This window comes from Chiloscyllium plagiosum, chromosome 19, assembly GCF_004010195.1.
Source record: "Chiloscyllium plagiosum isolate BGI_BamShark_2017 chromosome 19, ASM401019v2, whole genome shotgun sequence".
Taxonomy (NCBI): domain Eukaryota; kingdom Metazoa; phylum Chordata; class Chondrichthyes; order Orectolobiformes; family Hemiscylliidae; genus Chiloscyllium; species Chiloscyllium plagiosum.
The window spans coordinates 15,660,998-15,678,897 of record NC_057728.1 but is presented as its reverse complement, the minus strand read 5'-3'; the positions used below and the strand labels follow the sequence as shown (position 1 = coordinate 15,678,897).

The window sequence follows — 17,900 nt, the reverse complement described above, 5'->3', positions numbered from 1 at the left end:
TGACCTGAGTGTGTGAGCAGACAGTGCAAGGTGCTTGTAGGGTTTGAGCTATCGGGGTTTGGTATGTTAGAGTGAGAAAGGGAAGACTTTGATGGCAATGGGGAGCATGGTACAGAATAGGACTTCTTGGGAGGTGGGTACAGCAGCAGAGATATTGCGAGTGCAAGGTATTGCAGAAAAGATGATGGCATTTCCCTTGGCAGATGACCTCCTTCCAACAGTACTGGACACTCCACCAGAAGGCTGAGATTACTTCAATCTGGGTATCGACTTTGGACCAGGTTGACATGGTAAAGGGTCCAGTGACTTCCTCTGCTGGGGTTAGTGGGGGACAAAGAGGAAAACTAACTCTGCGGCAGTCCATCCAGTGGATCTCCAGGTCCTTGCCTGGAAAGCTGGGCACCAGTTTCCCAACATCTGAACTGTGCTGGGCAACTCTGGACTGACAGTCCTTCACAGGTTCCACAAGGTTCACCTGATGAAACCTCCAATGCCGACGGACTCTACTATGCCATAGGCTCCCTCCACCTCAACTGAAGAACCAGGGACAACACTGACAAGTAACAGGAGGCAGAGAAAGTCAAAAACCTATTGAGTGGCATTGCTCACTGTACAATTTATCATATTTGGATAAATTTGATTTGTTTTCAATATCTGTTTGCTTGACCTTCTGTCTAGCCCTGACTGTAACTGTGCAAACATGATGTCTAAATTTATGCCCATCCACAATGTACTATGGATTGATGCCTTTTTTGAGATCATGCATGTTGAAGCAAGAAGAACAAATTGTATCCAAGGCTGTGGGTTACACTGGCACCATTACTTTCATATCTCAGTCAAACATTTGTATTTTCACCCTGGTCTTTGCTTACAAAGGCGTTGACGCTGAATGAACTGGTCAACAATGCCTGGGGCAGGGATGTGTACAGCACACAGAGAGCCAACGCATTGGGATCGCCAGGGATTGGGGAGCCTACAGGTCTGTGTCCAGTACAGTGCATGGGCATCTGTGTGTCACGTCCTTGCCCTTTAAAGAGCTCACATCGTTGCACCCTCCAGCCCCTCCTCATTACAGCTCGGGACACTTAACACATCCCCACTGTAAGGCGTTGCAACCATTTCCTTTCACATTGGTTCAGTTTTCAGCTAAATGGAAAGTGACAGCGAATACCCTCTGGGCAGTGGATTGCAGCCTCTACCTCTATGCATCAGTGAAGCCCATTCTGATGCCCTTCCTGATAACCCTGCCTACAAAGCCCAGAAGCTTCACAGTTCCCCCACACAACCCATTGACATTAGCCTGCAACTGGCCACCTTTATCACCCCCTGCTCTTCGTACACGAGAGGTGACCTTGCAAGGTGTAGTCATACATCTTCTCCTCTTGATACCAGGTTAATCCAGATCCCAGACCTCCCACCTTCCTGGGTGATCAAGTTACGTCCATGCTTTATCATACTCCCACCATTTAAATACTCCCACCTGTCACAATTGATGTTCCTTTTTCCACTCAGCCTGCATTCCCCATTCCCCTGAAATAGGTTCCTGACACTTCTTCTGGTGGTAGCAACTCTTGTTCCCACCCCAAGCCCCCATCATGACATACTTCCTCTACTCCAGAGGTACAGATTTCTTTACTGACAATACCCAAATGGTGCACCTAACCATGGCCAATCTTCAGGACTGGTACCAGAGGCTGGCCTTGCCTCACTGTGCTGGAACCCCCAATCCTCCGGACTGGTACCAGAGGCTGGTCTTGCCTCACTGTGCTGGAATGCCCAGTCCTCTAGACGGTACCAGAGGCTGGTCTTGCCTCACTGTGCTAGAACCCCCAGTCCTCTGGACTGGTACCAGAGGCTGGTCTTGCCTCACTGTGCTGGAACCACCTGACTGACGGGTATCTTCATGCACTACAGTGAGGATGTCTCCTCTAAGACTTTTTGACATGGCTGCCTTCAGGCTATACATACAGTATGTTTGCCACGGATGCTGTAGGCATATGGTGCTGGTGTGAGAGTGATATAGCACACTGTCATGCAGCGAGATGCAGGCCCACTTGACTGAGGATGGTGGAGCAGCAAGACAAGTTGTCTGGCTGTGTGACCGCACTAATAGGAATGGCAGTGCAGGGATGGTGTGAGCGTGCAGGCAGGTTCTAGGTGAATGAGCACTAAGAGATGAGTGGGTAACCCTGAGATGCAGCCTAGTCCAACCTGTAAGCAGGTCACTGTCCTGCTCACAAAGAGTTCCTGTTGCAGCCTTTCATTGTTAGTCGCTGCTATGCCCTGAAAGGTGGATCTCAACTACTTAAATGTCCTGCAAGTGAATATAAGTGATAACCATACTGGCCATAAACAGGTCCAGGCACCGACCATGGAGTGGGTTGTTATGGCTGACTGCCTGCCCCTCTTCAGTGGGTATGTCAGAGTCCGGGTGTCCCTCGAGAAGGAGCACACGGTATCCACCAACACCCTTGAGCTGTTCAGAGACAGGTGAGCCCCACAGGGAGTGGAGTGCATGATTTCCCCCTCCAATTCTATTTTGATTTAATCCCTGCCCTCTCCTTCACTGTTTGATCACGCAGCATTGCTCTTTGATGAGAAGGGCACTGCTTATCATTGGCCACTTGGGTGTTTCCTTTCTTTCTGGTGGTGGAAATTGAATAAAGATTTGTATGCTTTGTGTCTTTCACTGTGTATCACACCCGCACACACATGACATGAGTGCTGGGAAAGAAAAAACAGGAGATTAGAATCTCCTCAGTTGAGTCTCCTGGGCCTGGCCAAACTGGCCATAAACAAAAAAGGAGAGATCAGAAATATATACATATGTGTGTGTGTGTGATAATATGGGGAGCTGAGGGTTTTGCAACTATTTGATACCATAGTCTCGAGATAAGGGATACATATGGCTGGTGGCCATGTTATGAGATGCTATTATGTGGTGACCATCATAAAAGCTCTCACCAGGTACTCACTGTACTGACTTCTATTTCGAGAAGTCTTGATGCTTAGTTTGCTTGTGGTGGGTGGTTGGATAGGAAGCTGCATATTAATGAGGTGAGCTATGGCATTATAAAGTCTTTAACAAGCAATAATCCTCCTTAATTGGCAACTTGCTGCCTCATGAGAATCTCACTTTGGACGCCGAGAGCTGAAATAAAAGTTGCAGTGAGTTGCTCCCAATGTCCAGATTGGCGGCTCCTCACATTTCTCATCATTATCCATATTTTCCAGACCACATTTTGGCTAGCTCACTTTTAGATTGATACTGAACAAAATCAGAGAATAGTTTACAATACAGGTGGAGGCAACTTGAAGTCCACACCGGCTCTCTGTAAGAGGAACTTTATTAGCCCCACTCCCCTGCTCTTTTCCTGCAACCTACACCTACAGTTATATCCATTCAAAGGTATAATGAGGAGGAATCCATCAGTGATACTTTACAGATTACACATCAACTTCCAAAGTACACTCAGCACTATGGGCCACTTAACTCTTGGCTTATGGGCCATTGCTCACTTCCTCAATGTCACTGGAGAATGCTGTGTAGGAAGTAACTGGCGCAAATCAAGGCAAGTCTGGCTTGTTTCTAGGCCATTTCTAGCACCAATGTGAATTAAGGAAAAATATTGTGCAAAAGACTGATCAAGTGAATGCCAATAGTTTTGCCTTCTCGCCCACAATCCAGCAGAGGTTACTGGGTAACAAGCAGGAGGAGGAGTCATGACAGCTTTTGTCCCTCCCTAAAACAGAAATGCTAGAACTATGGAAACTTGAACAAGCAAGCTGCTGTCTGACTAAGATCAGTCTACTCAGAACAAATCCTCCAAGCAACAAATCTTTAAAACCTGGATTCAACATCTTGCTACCATGCTATGTAATGTAGTTATAGACCCCAGTTGTGTTTTCTCAACAACATCACTACCATCAGTAAAATTTGGTTTTGCATCACAACCAGGTATTTCACATCTTCATAACAACAGCCTGGCTGATTGTTCTCTCAATAGCCAAGAGATCTTTAGAATAATGGAAGCACACTTATGTGACCTGGCTGAGGTCCAGGCTAATTTGTCACCCCAAAAAATGTGACAAAATCACCATCACCTGCCAATGCCCTTTCAAGGTATATAGCACTTCAAGTCACAAATCCTGAAATTCGCCAATACCAATCTAACACCACTATGGAAATGCTATCGCCATAAACCTGCCGCAGTATGAAGACAAAGCCCATTAACACCTTCTCAAGCATACAGGGAAGGGAAAAATAAATCTGAGCTGGTCAGCATCTAATACATCCTCGGAATAAAACTTTAAGAAATGCATTTACAAAACTCTCAAGCATTTCTATTTATATTATAGTCCCAGACTTTGGCAGATTAAGCATTACTATCATAAAGACCTGGGTTCAAGTCCCACCTACTCCAGTGATATGTCAGAATGTCTCCAAACAAGTTGATTATAAATCAACTAAAGCATTGAAATTATCTATAGTCTGCTCAGTCCATGATGGCCATGCCAGTGATTTAAATGCTCTTTCCTTGCATTCAGGTAGCACATTTCAGATCCTAACAACTCACTGCTAATAAAAAAAGTCCTCATCTTTCAGATCACCTTGCCAGTTAGCTTATCTCTGGTTACAGACTCTCAGGCTAACAGAAATAATTTTTCCTATCTAATCTTATCAAAACCATTCAATTTTCAGCTCCTTCACCTAATCTTGTTCCTCATCCATGATACTATTACAGTAAAGCTTCTCTGTACTGTCAAGTCCTTGATATCTTTGGTATCCAAAACTGACCAGTGGAGGGCTAACTGAGAATGGGATTTATACAGGTTTAGCATAGTTTTCTTGCTTTTATAGTTTATGTAAAGTATAGGATCTCATGTGCCATTTTTACAGCTTCCCAAATTTATTCAGCTATCAACAAACATTTACCTCCTCACCCTTCTGCCCCTGAAACCTGTCTAAAAATGTTCCCTTTAATTAAGATTAACTATTATTTACTACCCAGCAGAATGTATCCTCTTTTGAGAAACATTTTTGAATTGTATATTGGTGTTCCTGTGCACTTGTATTTTAATAAAAACAGGAAGATAATAAAAAAATTTTGAAGATTTTCAAAAGTTTTCTGTGGCTGTATTAAGCTTAATGTGAAAATTCCTTGGTAGAATATTTTAACTTCAACAATTCAAATAAAACATGGCAATGAGGGAGCTAAAGGAACATTACACAACCCTGACAAGAAATAATTTATGAAAAGAAATTAGACATATGAGATTAATCTCAGCAACGTATTGGTGTGAGAGTTAACACATTATTATGTTGGAATCTCTTATTTGTGTTGATAATTGTCAACATATAATTTGAAAACATTTTCAGTTTTTCACCAATTAGTACATCCAAGTAATTTTTTTACTCTACATTATTCAACAATACACTTTTCATTGTGTTTTCACATTTACTATTTTTAGCTCCAATGTGTTTCACCTTACATTTCTCATGAGATGACGTTAATATGCCTAGTTGTTAAATCTCTGTAGATCTTGTTCAATTATACATCTCCCTGTTTATCCTATTTACCAATAATGCCATAGTTACACTCTAGCTTCAATAATCTTTATGTTATTATTAAGACAGACTAAATAATTTCACAAAAGCTTGGCAAATTTGGTGTTCATGATTATTCAATTTATATTCATAAATGTGTCAACAACATACATCACCATTTTAATATGAAATTTACAATTCTGTCTCAATCTAAAAACTTTAATTTTAGTACAAGCCTTATACGAAGGAACTTATTAATTGTGATCTGCAATTAAATTTGTTACCATATGTGCCAATTCAGTTATATAAAGGATTCCATTTTGTTTCCCCCAGTTGTGACCCCAATTTTTCAAAATTTTTGATCTGGCATTATTTATTTTCTTGGATAAAGATGCCAATCATTATGAGATTACAAAAAGGTGTCAATTTAACGTTAGTATCCTAATGTTGATCTTTGTTTAAAAACTAATTTCAACTGGTTAGATTTCCCAGTTCTATGAAGAAATGAGGAAGGGAAAAAGGGGACGTCAGAGGTAGGTTCTTTATGCAGAGAGTTGTGAATGCATGGAATGTGTTGCCAGCTGTGGTGGTGGAAGCGAAGTCATTGGGGAATTTAAGCGACTGCTGGACACGCACATGGATAGCAGTGAGTTGAGGGGTGCATAGGTTAAGTTACTATATTTTACATTTGGATTAAATCTCAGCACAACACCGTGGGCCAAAGGGCCTGTTCTATGCTGTACTTTTCTATGTTTTTTTAATTACTTACAGTGTGAAAACAGGCCCTTCAGCCCAACAAGTCCACACCGACCCGCCGAAGCGCAACCAACCCAGACCCATTACCCTACACTTCACCCCTTCACCTAACACTACGGGCAATTTAGCCAGGCCAATTCACCTAACCGGCACATTTTTGGATTGTGGGAGGAAACTGGAGCACCCGGAGGAAACCCACGCAGACACGGGGAGAATGTGCAAATTCCACACAGTCAGTCGCCTGAGGCGGGAATTGAACCCGGGTCTCTGGTGCTGTGAGGCAACAGTGCTAACAGCTGTGCCACCGTGCCGCCCATTTTCTATATTGTCCCATTAGATCCTCTTTATCTTTATTCCAACAAGTGCTCATCAAGATATCCTGGCACTTTAACAGCAATTCAGATGGATATCAATCCTTAGTTGGAAGATGGATCCATCACTTTCGTCTCTTCCTCAAGCTGTACATTACCATCAGCTGATTTTCTCTTCTCCAGTAGGAGTAAAATTAACATTCTTGAAGTTTCTTTTGTCAGGAGGAAGTAGATTGCCACTAACTAATGCTTTAGTCCAGGTTTATTCTGCAATGTAGCAACCCATAACTCAGCTTAATTTCTCTTGCTTAATTGTTTTTGATAATATTGGATATAACTAAAATAGACTGGCTACCATACAACTGTGTCTCAGTTTCTCTGAAACACAGCTTTCTCGCTCATTTATCAATATGTTCCTTGAAAGCGCTTATTCTCTTTTGAGATAGAAACAGAGAGATATACAGCAAAAAAAAACCCTTCGGTCCAACCTATCCATGCTGACCGGATATCAGAGACAAATTTAGTCCCATGTGTCAGCATATTCCTCTAAACCCTTCCTTTTCAAATACCCATCCAGTTGCCTTTTAACTATCCAAGGAGATTGTGAGGAAAGAGATCAGACTGAGACTGGTACAGTTGAGAAAAGGAGTAAGTCGAACAATCAGGGCAGGCAGGAACAAAGCAGCGAACAAATTAGGACTGATAAATTAAACTGCATTTCATTGAATGCAAGAGCCCTAACAGGTAAGGCAGATGAACTCAGAGCAAGGTCGGGAACACGAGGCTGGGTTATCAGATAATTACACTCATTCATTTACCACATAATTACTTTCCTTAAAGCAAATCCTAATAAATACTTTACTTTTTGAAATACAATTGTTTCCTTGAAAACTTCAAAGTTAATCCCTTCCTTTCCAACTTTTAAGTCCCAATGTCTTGATCCCCTCCTGTGAGTGCAATAGTCTTTGTCCCATTACACGTGGACTTTCACTCTCATTAAATTCCATCAAAATCGGTGTGAAAGAATGATTACTAAAAGAAAGAAAGACTTGTTTCTATAATAAACTTTTCAAGATCATCAGCCTTTTCAAAATACTTTACAACCAATAAGTACTTTTTTGACATGCAATCATTATTGCAAAATAGCAGCTAATTCAAGCTCAGCAAACCCAAATAGAATAAAATTCATAGAATCCCTACAGTGTGGAAACAGGCCCTTCGGCTCAACAAGGCCACACCGACCTTCCGAAGAGTCACCCACCCAGATGCATTCCTCTATTCTATTATCCCATATTTACCTTTCACTAATGCACCTAATCTACACATCCCTGAAAACTATGTGGCAATTTAGCATGGCCAATTCACCTATTTTGCACATCTTTGAACTGTGGTTAGAAACCACACACATATGGGGAGAATGTGCAAACTCCACACAGACAATCGCCCAAGGCTGGAACTGAACTCGGATCCCTGCACTGTGAGGCACCAGTGCTAACCACTGAGCCACCGTACTACCCCAAATGTACAGAAATGTGGATAATAAGCAGAAAATTGGTCTTTTTTAATCATGGTAGATTGATCAATAAGTGGTGTCCAAGATACTGGTCACGATTCCCTTGTTTTTCTGCAAATGCTAGGAGATCTTTATCATCTTCAAAGTTTGTGAGAAGATTTGTAGCTCGGGTGCTCGTTGTTGTGGTTCTGTTCGCTGAGCTGGGAATTTGTGTTGCAGACGTTTCGTCCCCTGTTTAGGTGACATCCTCAGTGCTTGGGAGCCTCCTGTGAAGCACTTCTGTGATCTTTCCTCCGGCATTTAAAGTGGTTTGAATCTGCCGCTTCCGGCACTCATCCATAGATTCAATCAACAAGCACATCGACCTGGACCCAATATACCGACCACTGCAGCGGACAGCTGGAACTGACAACCGGAAGCGGCAGATTCAAACCTCTACAAATGCTGGAGGAAAGATCACAGAAGCGCTTCACAGGAGGCTCCCAAGCACTGAGGATGTCACCTAGACAGGGGACGAAACGTCTGCAACACAAATTCCCAGCTCGGCGAACAGAACCACAACATCTTTATCATCTGTCCTAGTATATAGCTGGACCTCTGCTTAATGGCCATCTGAAAGAAATGTCACATCTGACAGTGCAGTACTCCCTCAGCACTGCATTCGACTGTCAGCCACGATTGTTTTCGTGTAGAGATTATGCTGTCTCAAGCCTTTCCCAGAAAACAGCAAATTGTCTTCAAGTTATTAAACACGATGTGAGGAATGTTCAATGAAGAACTGTACTTTGCATTTTCTATTTTATTTGAAAGCAAGTAAAATAAATAACCATAACCCTCCTCCAGTTGAGGATAGTATCTGACAGACAGTTATTGTCGAGCAATGACTTATTTTAAAGAGGTGTAACCATCAACCAGTGCATCTATCCAATTACCTGGTTCTTTTCCACTGGCTGCTTGAAATGACAAAAGAGTGTAGAAAGAAGAGAAAATAAATTAGCCAATGATTGGAAAAAAAATAAATCCACAGAAACTATTTATTTAACAAGGCTCCACAAGGGACTAGAAAAAAACAGCTTTAGTGAAAGGTCCCATGAGGCAGATTAATGCAATGAACTGAAGGAGATTCTGAAGCTCACCAAATGAGATTTTAATGAAGCAATATGCATTTGCAGAAGCATGGTTTAGTTCAATGGGAAACAATACTCGTGACAAAGTGTTCAGTTAATTATCTCAATTGGCTCTCTATGCCACATGGATAACTATATCAAACATACCAACCTTCGATTTTGGCATACTCTGATAGGTGAGAGTAATTGATCAAAGCAGCCTTCTCTAGGCATTTTCGTACTACTTTCTTGACATCTTCAGGTGGCACAGGAGTGGCTATGTCTTTCATCAGAACCTTTATCAAAGAAAATAAGCAAATGTATAAAGTATGTAATGCCTCACATGACATTTTCTCTCCTAACATCCCCACTTAATTTTCATGGAATCATATCATCCTTACAGTGTGGAAGCAGGCCATTCACCCTATCGAGTATACACCGACCCTCTGAAATGTATTCCACCCAGGCCCAGTCCCCTCCACCCCATCCCTGTAACCCAACATTTCCCATGGCTAATCCACCTAGCCTGCACATCCCTGGAAACTACATGGCAATTTAGCATGGCCATCTTTGAACTGTGGGAGGAAACCAGAGCATCTGGAGGAAACCCTCGCGGATCCGGGGAGAATGTGTTCACACAGACGCACACCCAAGGCTGGAGTATTCTTTATTATTTTGAAAAGACCAATTTGTGCTGAGATCTCCCTTATGACTTGTCTACCGACTGCTACTGGAAGTACATATGTGAAAATTATTTGAGGACAGAATTGGTCTTGGTTATGATGTCCACTGCAAATGAACAATCCATTGACATTCACTATCCTGGTTATTTATTGATGAGTTGACAATAGGCATGAAAGTAGTGGATTACATCTGATGTTCATGAATATGTTTACTCTGTATTGTATATCACCAGTAGGAAAGGAGGGAATAAGGGAACAAACTGTGAGGAAAAAATCTGAAAGTATTTGATTCCATGTCGATATGGCACTGCTATCGCTGCCCTGTACTATGAATAAATTACTAACACTTTAATTTTAATATATGAAAACAGCCCAGGTGCATCTTGAAATGTAAATGGAGGTTAATCTGCATTCTCAGTAAAACAAATGCTGGAGACCTGAAATCAAAAGAAACAAGAAGTGTTGCATTTATGAAAAGAGTTATGTTTGACTTGAACCCAAAGAGAAAATGCTGGAAAATCTCAGCAGGTCTGGCAGCATCTGTAAGGAGAGAAAAGAGCTGATGTTTCGAGTCTAAGTCTAAAAGCTTTGACAAAGAGTCAGTTAGACTCGAAACGTCAGCTCTTTTCTCTCCTTACAGATGCTGCCAGACCTGCTGAGATTTTCTAGCATTTTCTCTTTTGGTTTCAGATTCCAGCATCCGCAGTAATTTGTATATATTCGACTTGAGCCTGTTTCTCTCTGCAGATGCTGCTGGACCTGTTGAGCATCTTTCGCATATGGTTTTAAGAATTTTGTTTGTGACTGTTTCACAGTGAAAAGGAGGTCAGTTTTATCATTGAACTTTTCTTGATGATGATAGAAACTGAACAATTAATTATTGCTGCCTGCCTTTTTATGAAATGTACATGATCTAACACAAAACTGAATAGCATTCATGCTCTCCAAGGGCATTTTGACCCCTATTTTTCGCATAAATCCTCCCTTCATAAAGGTGGATGCTGCAGAACAGATGGGAACATTCCAATGAAGTCATGCTGGACTTGAAACAGTAAATGTACTTCTCTCTCCACACCCACTGCCAGGTCTTTAGATTATTCCTTGCACTTTCTGTTCCTATTTGTCCCATGTACAGTATTTCTTTAGGGCTGTTCTAATAACCACAAAAACTACTCTGACAAAAAAAGTCCCTTTTCTTGTGAAATCATTAAGTTTTCTAGCTTCTGCACTGCTGTTGGTCATCTGGTCCATGCTCATTAATTTCTTCAAGCTGCATTTTCACCTTTGCTTTATGTGTAATCATAATGTATTCTGCTTAAATGTATATGGTAGAAGAGTTTACTTGAATCTCGTTTATCGAGGCATAGCAAAACCATAAAGACTTCCACCATATCCCTTCTTAGTCCTCTCTTTTTAAGAGAAAAGTCACAGGGTAATCAATCTTTCCTCATACATTACCCCTTTAAGTTCTGAGGTTCCACACAATTCACTAAAAATGCCTTAAGTTCTGTATATAAAAATAGACAGTTCTCAAAAGACTGCATCTGCTAACACCAGACACGTTTTTAAAAAAAAGCTAATGAAATTAAGCTAGTGAACATTTAAAATGAAAAGAACTGAATGAAAGAGTATGTTGGTAAATGTAAAACAGATCTGAAGCAAGGCAGATTATACAAAAAAAATTTCAATCAGATTTTTTATTGCGCATACACGTGCAGAATCAGAAAAATCAAAAGTGGGCATGTGCAGTTAACAATTATCAGTATCTGCAAACACTTCATTCTCAAAATGTCTCACTAATATCAAAGACTGTGTTCAAATAATGTCTCCTCATGTGTGTGTTCTACCTTTGCTATGCATCCAATATTCAATGGCAATGTTGTGCTGATTATTTTAGTGGCCTGTCCAGTGTTATCAATGTACAATGAACCTACTTATTAATAAACATATTAAAGTCCCTTGACTACATCCATAACTTTTTTTTTGCAATTGCACCTGTCAGCTAAAACTAATTAATTGTTCGCAACTCCTTCTTAATGGTCAAAACAATGAAAATCCCCATTGAATTGCAGCAAACAAATGATTCTCTTTAAATACTTCTACTACTTCATGTTTAATTGTCAACGCTTGGGCTGACAAACTAGAAATGGTGCTCATAGCATGCCCTGAATATAATGTCTGAAACCATAGGTAAAGGGGGTATTTCTGATTTAATTGAAGAACCATCTAGCCAATGGATTTTACCTTACTATGCATAAACAATAATGGATATTGAAGGAAAGGCTCATAAAGCCTAGAAACATGCTTATTTCTCTGCTTATTGAAACCTTTCCAAATACATTTGGATGGCTAAGAGAACTAACTGTGGAATCATGAATCACAAATTATACTACAGTTCTATTAAGTTACTTTGCATAAAAGAAACAAGACTTATCAACATGATTTATGAACCATCTTCAGTAAATGACTTATTCATGCATGCAACAAAGGGCAAAGGTATTAAAACAAAACTAAGAATTAAGAATACACTTTCATCGCAATTTGAACATACCCTTTCAAGCAAAGAGAGTGTGGCTTTTAGTGCACCTTCTGGTCGTCCAAATGGAAAACAATACCTAGGACATGAAAGAAAAATTCAGAAATCTTTAATGTTAAAAAAAACTATAGCACAATTTTATATAATAAGTTACAGACCTTAAGTAGGGCTTGCTAAATGCATATAATCATATCATCAAATAATCAACTATACCAGTGGTTAATCAGTAAAGAACAAACTGGATATAATTGGAACAAATTACATCAAAGAGCAGGGCACCTCTTGGGAACTTTGCAGAATTTTGGATTCAACTTTAAATTCAAAAATTTTAAATCATTACCCTTGCCCTATTTTGTTTTGTTTGTTTCTTGAAGGTTTGGAGTTTCTCTCTTATTTCCTTTACTTTGCTTTCACACGATAGGTATTCAGAATCCTCAATTCAACAAGACCTTCTTTTCATTCGTTAACCTATGCCACAATCACTCTTTCAAGCCATGCAACCTTTTGCAAGCTCCTTAACCCCTCAGACTATCACAGACTCCTTTTTGTGTTTTTTTTCCTCCCTCCGCTCTACTGGCTCAAACCTTTCTCAGTCCAAATGGAAGGTCACAAACCTGAAATGTTTGCTCTGTTTTTCTCCCCACTGAGCTGCTAGACCTTTTGAGTCGAGAGTATGGTGCTGGAAATGCACAGCAGGTCAGGCAGCATCTGAGGGGCAGGAGAATCAACGTTTCGGGCAGGAGTCCTTCATCAAGAATGACCTTTTGAGTGTTTCCAGAACTATCCAATGTCTGGAAAGGTTTCACATTTGTTTTAGATTTTCATGTGTATACGCAACTTTTTAAAATTAAAATTTGAAGAGCTAAAGAGAAAATAACCTGCATTTAATTAGTCTTTATAGAGGTTTATAAAATCATGAGGGGCATGGATAGGGTAAATAGATAAGATCTTTTCCCTGGGGTGGGGGAGTCCAGAACTAGTTGGCATACGTTTATGGTGCAAGGGGAAAGATTTAAAAGGGACCTAAGGGGCAACTTTTTCATGTAGAGGGTAGTGCATGTATGGAACGAACTCCCGGGGAAATGGTGGAGGCTGGTACAATTACAACATTTAAAAGGCATTTGAATGTGTGTATAAATAAGAAGGGTTTAGAGGGATATGGGCCAAGTGCTGGCAAATGGGACTAGATTAGGTTAGGATATCTGGTTAGCATGGACGAGTTGGACTGAAGGTCCATTTCTGTGCTGTATATCTCTTTAACTATGACTCAAGTTACTTTTACAAACTCAGACATCTGAGTGCACTTTGTAGCCAATTAACTAACTTTGTAGTCACTGTTGTAATGGGGTAAACATAGCAGCCAATATGCAAAACAATCTCTTACAAACAATACAGTAACAATCAAATAATCTTAAGCTGTAACATTGATTGAAGAATACATATTGGCCATGGCACTGGGAAATAAACCTGTCTGCTCTTCTTCAAAAAATGCTTATGAGATATTTTACAATCAGTCAAGATCACAGATAGGGCCTTAGTTTAATATCTTGCCTCAAAAATGGCTCTACCAAAAATGTCGCACTGCCTAAGCTTTAGACTGGAGTGACAGCCTGGACTTCTGTGCACAAGTCTATGGAATGGAACTTGAACTCAAAACCTTTTGACTCCAAGGTGAGTGAGTGATTGATTGAGCCATTGTTGACATTGTAAATTACAGTTTTAGTGAATACTTTGTGGTATAAAGCTGGGTGATAAATTTCTGTATTGTCTAACTGGAAGAGCTACATCCTAGAATAGAATCATGCACCTGAAAATAATACAAAAGTGAAAGCATTAAATTGTGTAAAGTTACAGCATTCAAAGGTTAACCAGTGCTGTGGTATCTCAATACAATTCAGCTGCTGAAAAGCTCTACATTCAAACTTCTCACACAACCAAACCTTATACTCTTGTTCAACAATGCAAGTTAATCAAGAGTCAAAAGTAGCTTTATTTGTTATTTCTACCAAGTACAACTGACACAGTAAAAATGAGACGGCGTTCCTCCACGTCTGAGGGTGCTACATGGACAGCACAAACTGTGCAATCATACACAGGGCGGCATAAAGTGCATAAGAAGTGCAAAACACGTAAGACAGCTTAGAAATTCCTGACATATCAAGACTATAGGCACAATGGTGTACAAATTACAGTGTAATAAAAGAATGACAAATAATAAAACATCGTTCTAGTAGCAATTCAAAGTTTGCAAAGTGTTTCAGATGGAATAGAGTCTGATCATACTATGATAAGGAGCCTGATGGTCTGGGGGAAGAAACTGTTGCACAGTCTGGCCGTGAAAGACCGAATGCTCCAGTATCTTCTGCCAGATGGCTGGAGGGAGAAGAGTTTGAGTGAGGGGGGTGTGGTATCTCCCACAATGCTGTTAGCCTTTTGGATGCAGTGTGTGGAGTAAATGTCCATAACGGACGGTAGAGAGACCCCGATGATTCTCTCAGCTGTCCTCACTATCCATTGTAGGGTCTTAAGATCAGAGATGATGCAATTCCCAAACCATGCAGTGATGGAGCAGCTCAGGGTACTCTTAATGAACCTTCCATAGAATGTGGTGAGGATGGGGGGTGGGAGGTGGGCTTCCCTCAACCTATGCAGAAAGTAGAGATGCTACTGAGCTTTCTTGGCTATGGAGCTGGTGTTGAGGAGCCAGGTGAGATTCACTGCCAAGAAATTTAACGCTCTTCACGATCTCCACAGGGGAGCTGTCGATGTCCAGCAGAAAGTGGTCGCTCTGTGTCCTCCCGAAGTCAACAATCATCTCTTTCATTTGGTCCATATTCAGAGACAGTAGTAGTGCTTCCATATTTGACACTTTGTAATATTATGGCATTGCTGTGCTGATATGACAAATTCTGCACATCTAAAAGGAAGCTATACTTGCAGTGGGTGGCAATGAGAACAGAAGCATCAGTATCGTATTCCTATTTCTGACCTGTGCTCTTTTCGATTGTAGCTCTCTGCTGGACGTGTGAGATCAGTGCTTAACACCATTGAATCAATCGTCAGTCTTTGACAGTCAGTTCAATGAATCAAATCTGTTTTGGAATTTGCTCCAATATCTGAAATAGACTTTGGGAACCAGGGCACTAGGGTAGGTAGAAAAAGCACATTTGCTTAAACTTAAACCTTAATAATTTTATGAGAAAATAAAATTAAAATAGATTAGGTCATATTGATGAGAAAACATAACTAAAGTTAGAAGAATGACGTCTTCAACAAAAAAACTGCAAGCAATGGTTAAATGCTTGAATATTTTATTGAATATTAACTTCTAAATGAAAATTGCTGATGAATAAGGTTAAAATTACAGTAATAAAGTAATGTGTAATGCTTAAGCAGCTTTATTCCTGCAAAAATATCATTTTCAGTATGTTAGCTGATAAATCACAGATCAGATAAGATCAAGGTGACTGTTATTTCTCTGGGATTGGTGATGTTTAAGGATTAGTTAATAATCCTTTATATGTTGCTATAGCTCGTTTTGAAGTTTCTATGATTACTTGCCCATCCACACTGCAGATTTCCACCAACTGTCCATGTAGCACTATGTTGCACAATGTTGCACACTACACCTGTCCTTAAACAGTGCATTTCCAGTTTTATCTCTCAACTATCTTAACTGGAGGAGAAAAAATATTGATTAGAGAAAAATACAATATTGTAATAATTACTTTGTGTTGAGATCTATAAAAGACATGTCAAGAATTTACTTCCATCAGATATTGTTCAAAGTCCTAATCTACTGTCAGCATATGAGAGATACTTGTTAATCAATTAATCAATCAAGTCTATATGATTAGATTAGATTCCATACAGTGTGGAAACAGGCCCTTCGGCCCAACCAGTCCACACCGACCCTCCGATGAGTAACCCACCCAGACCCATTTCCCTCTGACTACTGCACCTAATACTATGGGCAATTTAGCATGGCCAATTCACTTAACCTGCATATCTTTGGACTGTGGGAGGAAACCGGAGCACCCGGAGGAAACCTACACAGAGACAGGGAGAATGTGCAAACTCTACACGGACAGTCGACCGAGGCTGGAATCAAACCTGGGACCCTGGTGCTATGAGGCAGCAGTGCTAACCACTGAGCCACTGTGCTGCCACAGTATCTATTTTCTTTCAGCTTAAACACCAATTCTAGGGTCTTAGCTCATAAGTTAAATCATTTTAATCCATAAGTATAATTATTCAGTTTACTTTTCTAAAATAAATGAGCTACATATTTGTTGTTGTACTTTATTTGCTTCCCTAAGTAGGTTTTCATGAGCAGATAGGCATCATCTCTGTGTTGTTTTGCCAATTATCTATTTCCATTAGGATGTGACTGATTGAATGCTACAGATCCCAAGGATTACATGTACTACTGAATATAAAGGAGATCTCCCTGCAAATGTTCTGAACACTGATCAAAATTTCTGACTATATGATTAACACAGCATAATTTCTGAATGGGTTCAATGTTTGATTACATAAATCAAATCAGTGCTTAGTGTTTTTCACCAACTGTTTAGTTCAATTTCAGGGTTATTGGTCATGGAATAGCTTGTCAGCTCATGTAGTGTATGCAGATTCATGCAAGCATTCAACAGATTGCTGAGCAAGTGTCCAGATGTGGCAGTTACTGTTGCGTTAGAAGGTAGGTGTGATGTCGGATAATTTACCTCATCATCAGTCTGAGATCATGGGTTGACCAAGAGTGAGTTCTTTTTTATACATTTATTTTCTCTCACTTTGTTCTTATTTATAAACTATAAATTCACCAAACATTTCGCAGTTCCGATTAAAGGTCTGAAAAGTTAGATGGCTAAGTTGTTTTCATTGATCCTCACTTCCAATATCGATCTCAATTTTGGATCAGAGACCCAGAAGCAACCCTGGCAGGATGCCACTTGTAATCTTCCCTGAAGGAGGAAAATTAGGAAGTTGTTCCTGTGTGCTGTAACCAACAATGGATGGTGGTTGGACTAGGAAAGGGTGATCCCAATAAAACAGCCAGTAATGAGTCCGAGTTGCTTTGCTCTCAACCCTATAAGTAGGCGGGAACTACTGAGTGAGACAAATCACTATGATATCTCAAAATGGAGATAATTTCTGCAGCTTTGGGAAGAAAAAATAGAAATCCCATATGGCCATAGCTGTCTGGCCATGCTTGGAGATGGAGTAAAGGCATCAATGGCGCCTGACTTGCCAATCAAGTAATCATCTCCAAAGAGCAGGAGGCTGTGCTCAATAGGTCCACCTCAAGTTTCTCACTAATTTGGTTAACTGACTGCCTACCTTCCTTGGATAGCTTAGCTGTACATCATTGAACATGTTAGACTCAATGACGGCTACTCTCCTACTTTTTTATATGGGTGCATATGAAACAAAACAGTTGAACA

At 40.3% G+C, this 17,900-nt stretch overlaps 1 protein-coding gene across 27 annotated transcripts in view; it reads right to left on the bottom strand.

Annotated features, from left to right (window-relative positions):
• Positions 1 to 17,900, bottom strand: part of cadps2 (Ca++-dependent secretion activator 2) — a 724,760-nt gene that overhangs the window by 168,332 nt on the left and 538,528 nt on the right. For 17 of the 27 annotated variants that reach the window (XM_043709173.1, XM_043709174.1, XM_043709162.1 and 14 more), the window contains 3 exons: positions 12,469 to 12,532; positions 9,407 to 9,530; positions 9,061 to 9,081 (listed from right to left, as the gene is read on the bottom strand). In XM_043709173.1, the coding sequence (XP_043565108.1) occupies positions 9,061 to 9,081; positions 9,407 to 9,530; positions 12,469 to 12,532 (209 nt within the window). The remainder of the gene's footprint in view (positions 1 to 9,060; positions 9,082 to 9,406; positions 9,531 to 12,468; positions 12,533 to 17,900) is intronic. The other 10 variants (XM_043709171.1, XM_043709170.1, XM_043709172.1 and 7 more) reach the window with 2 other exon arrangements.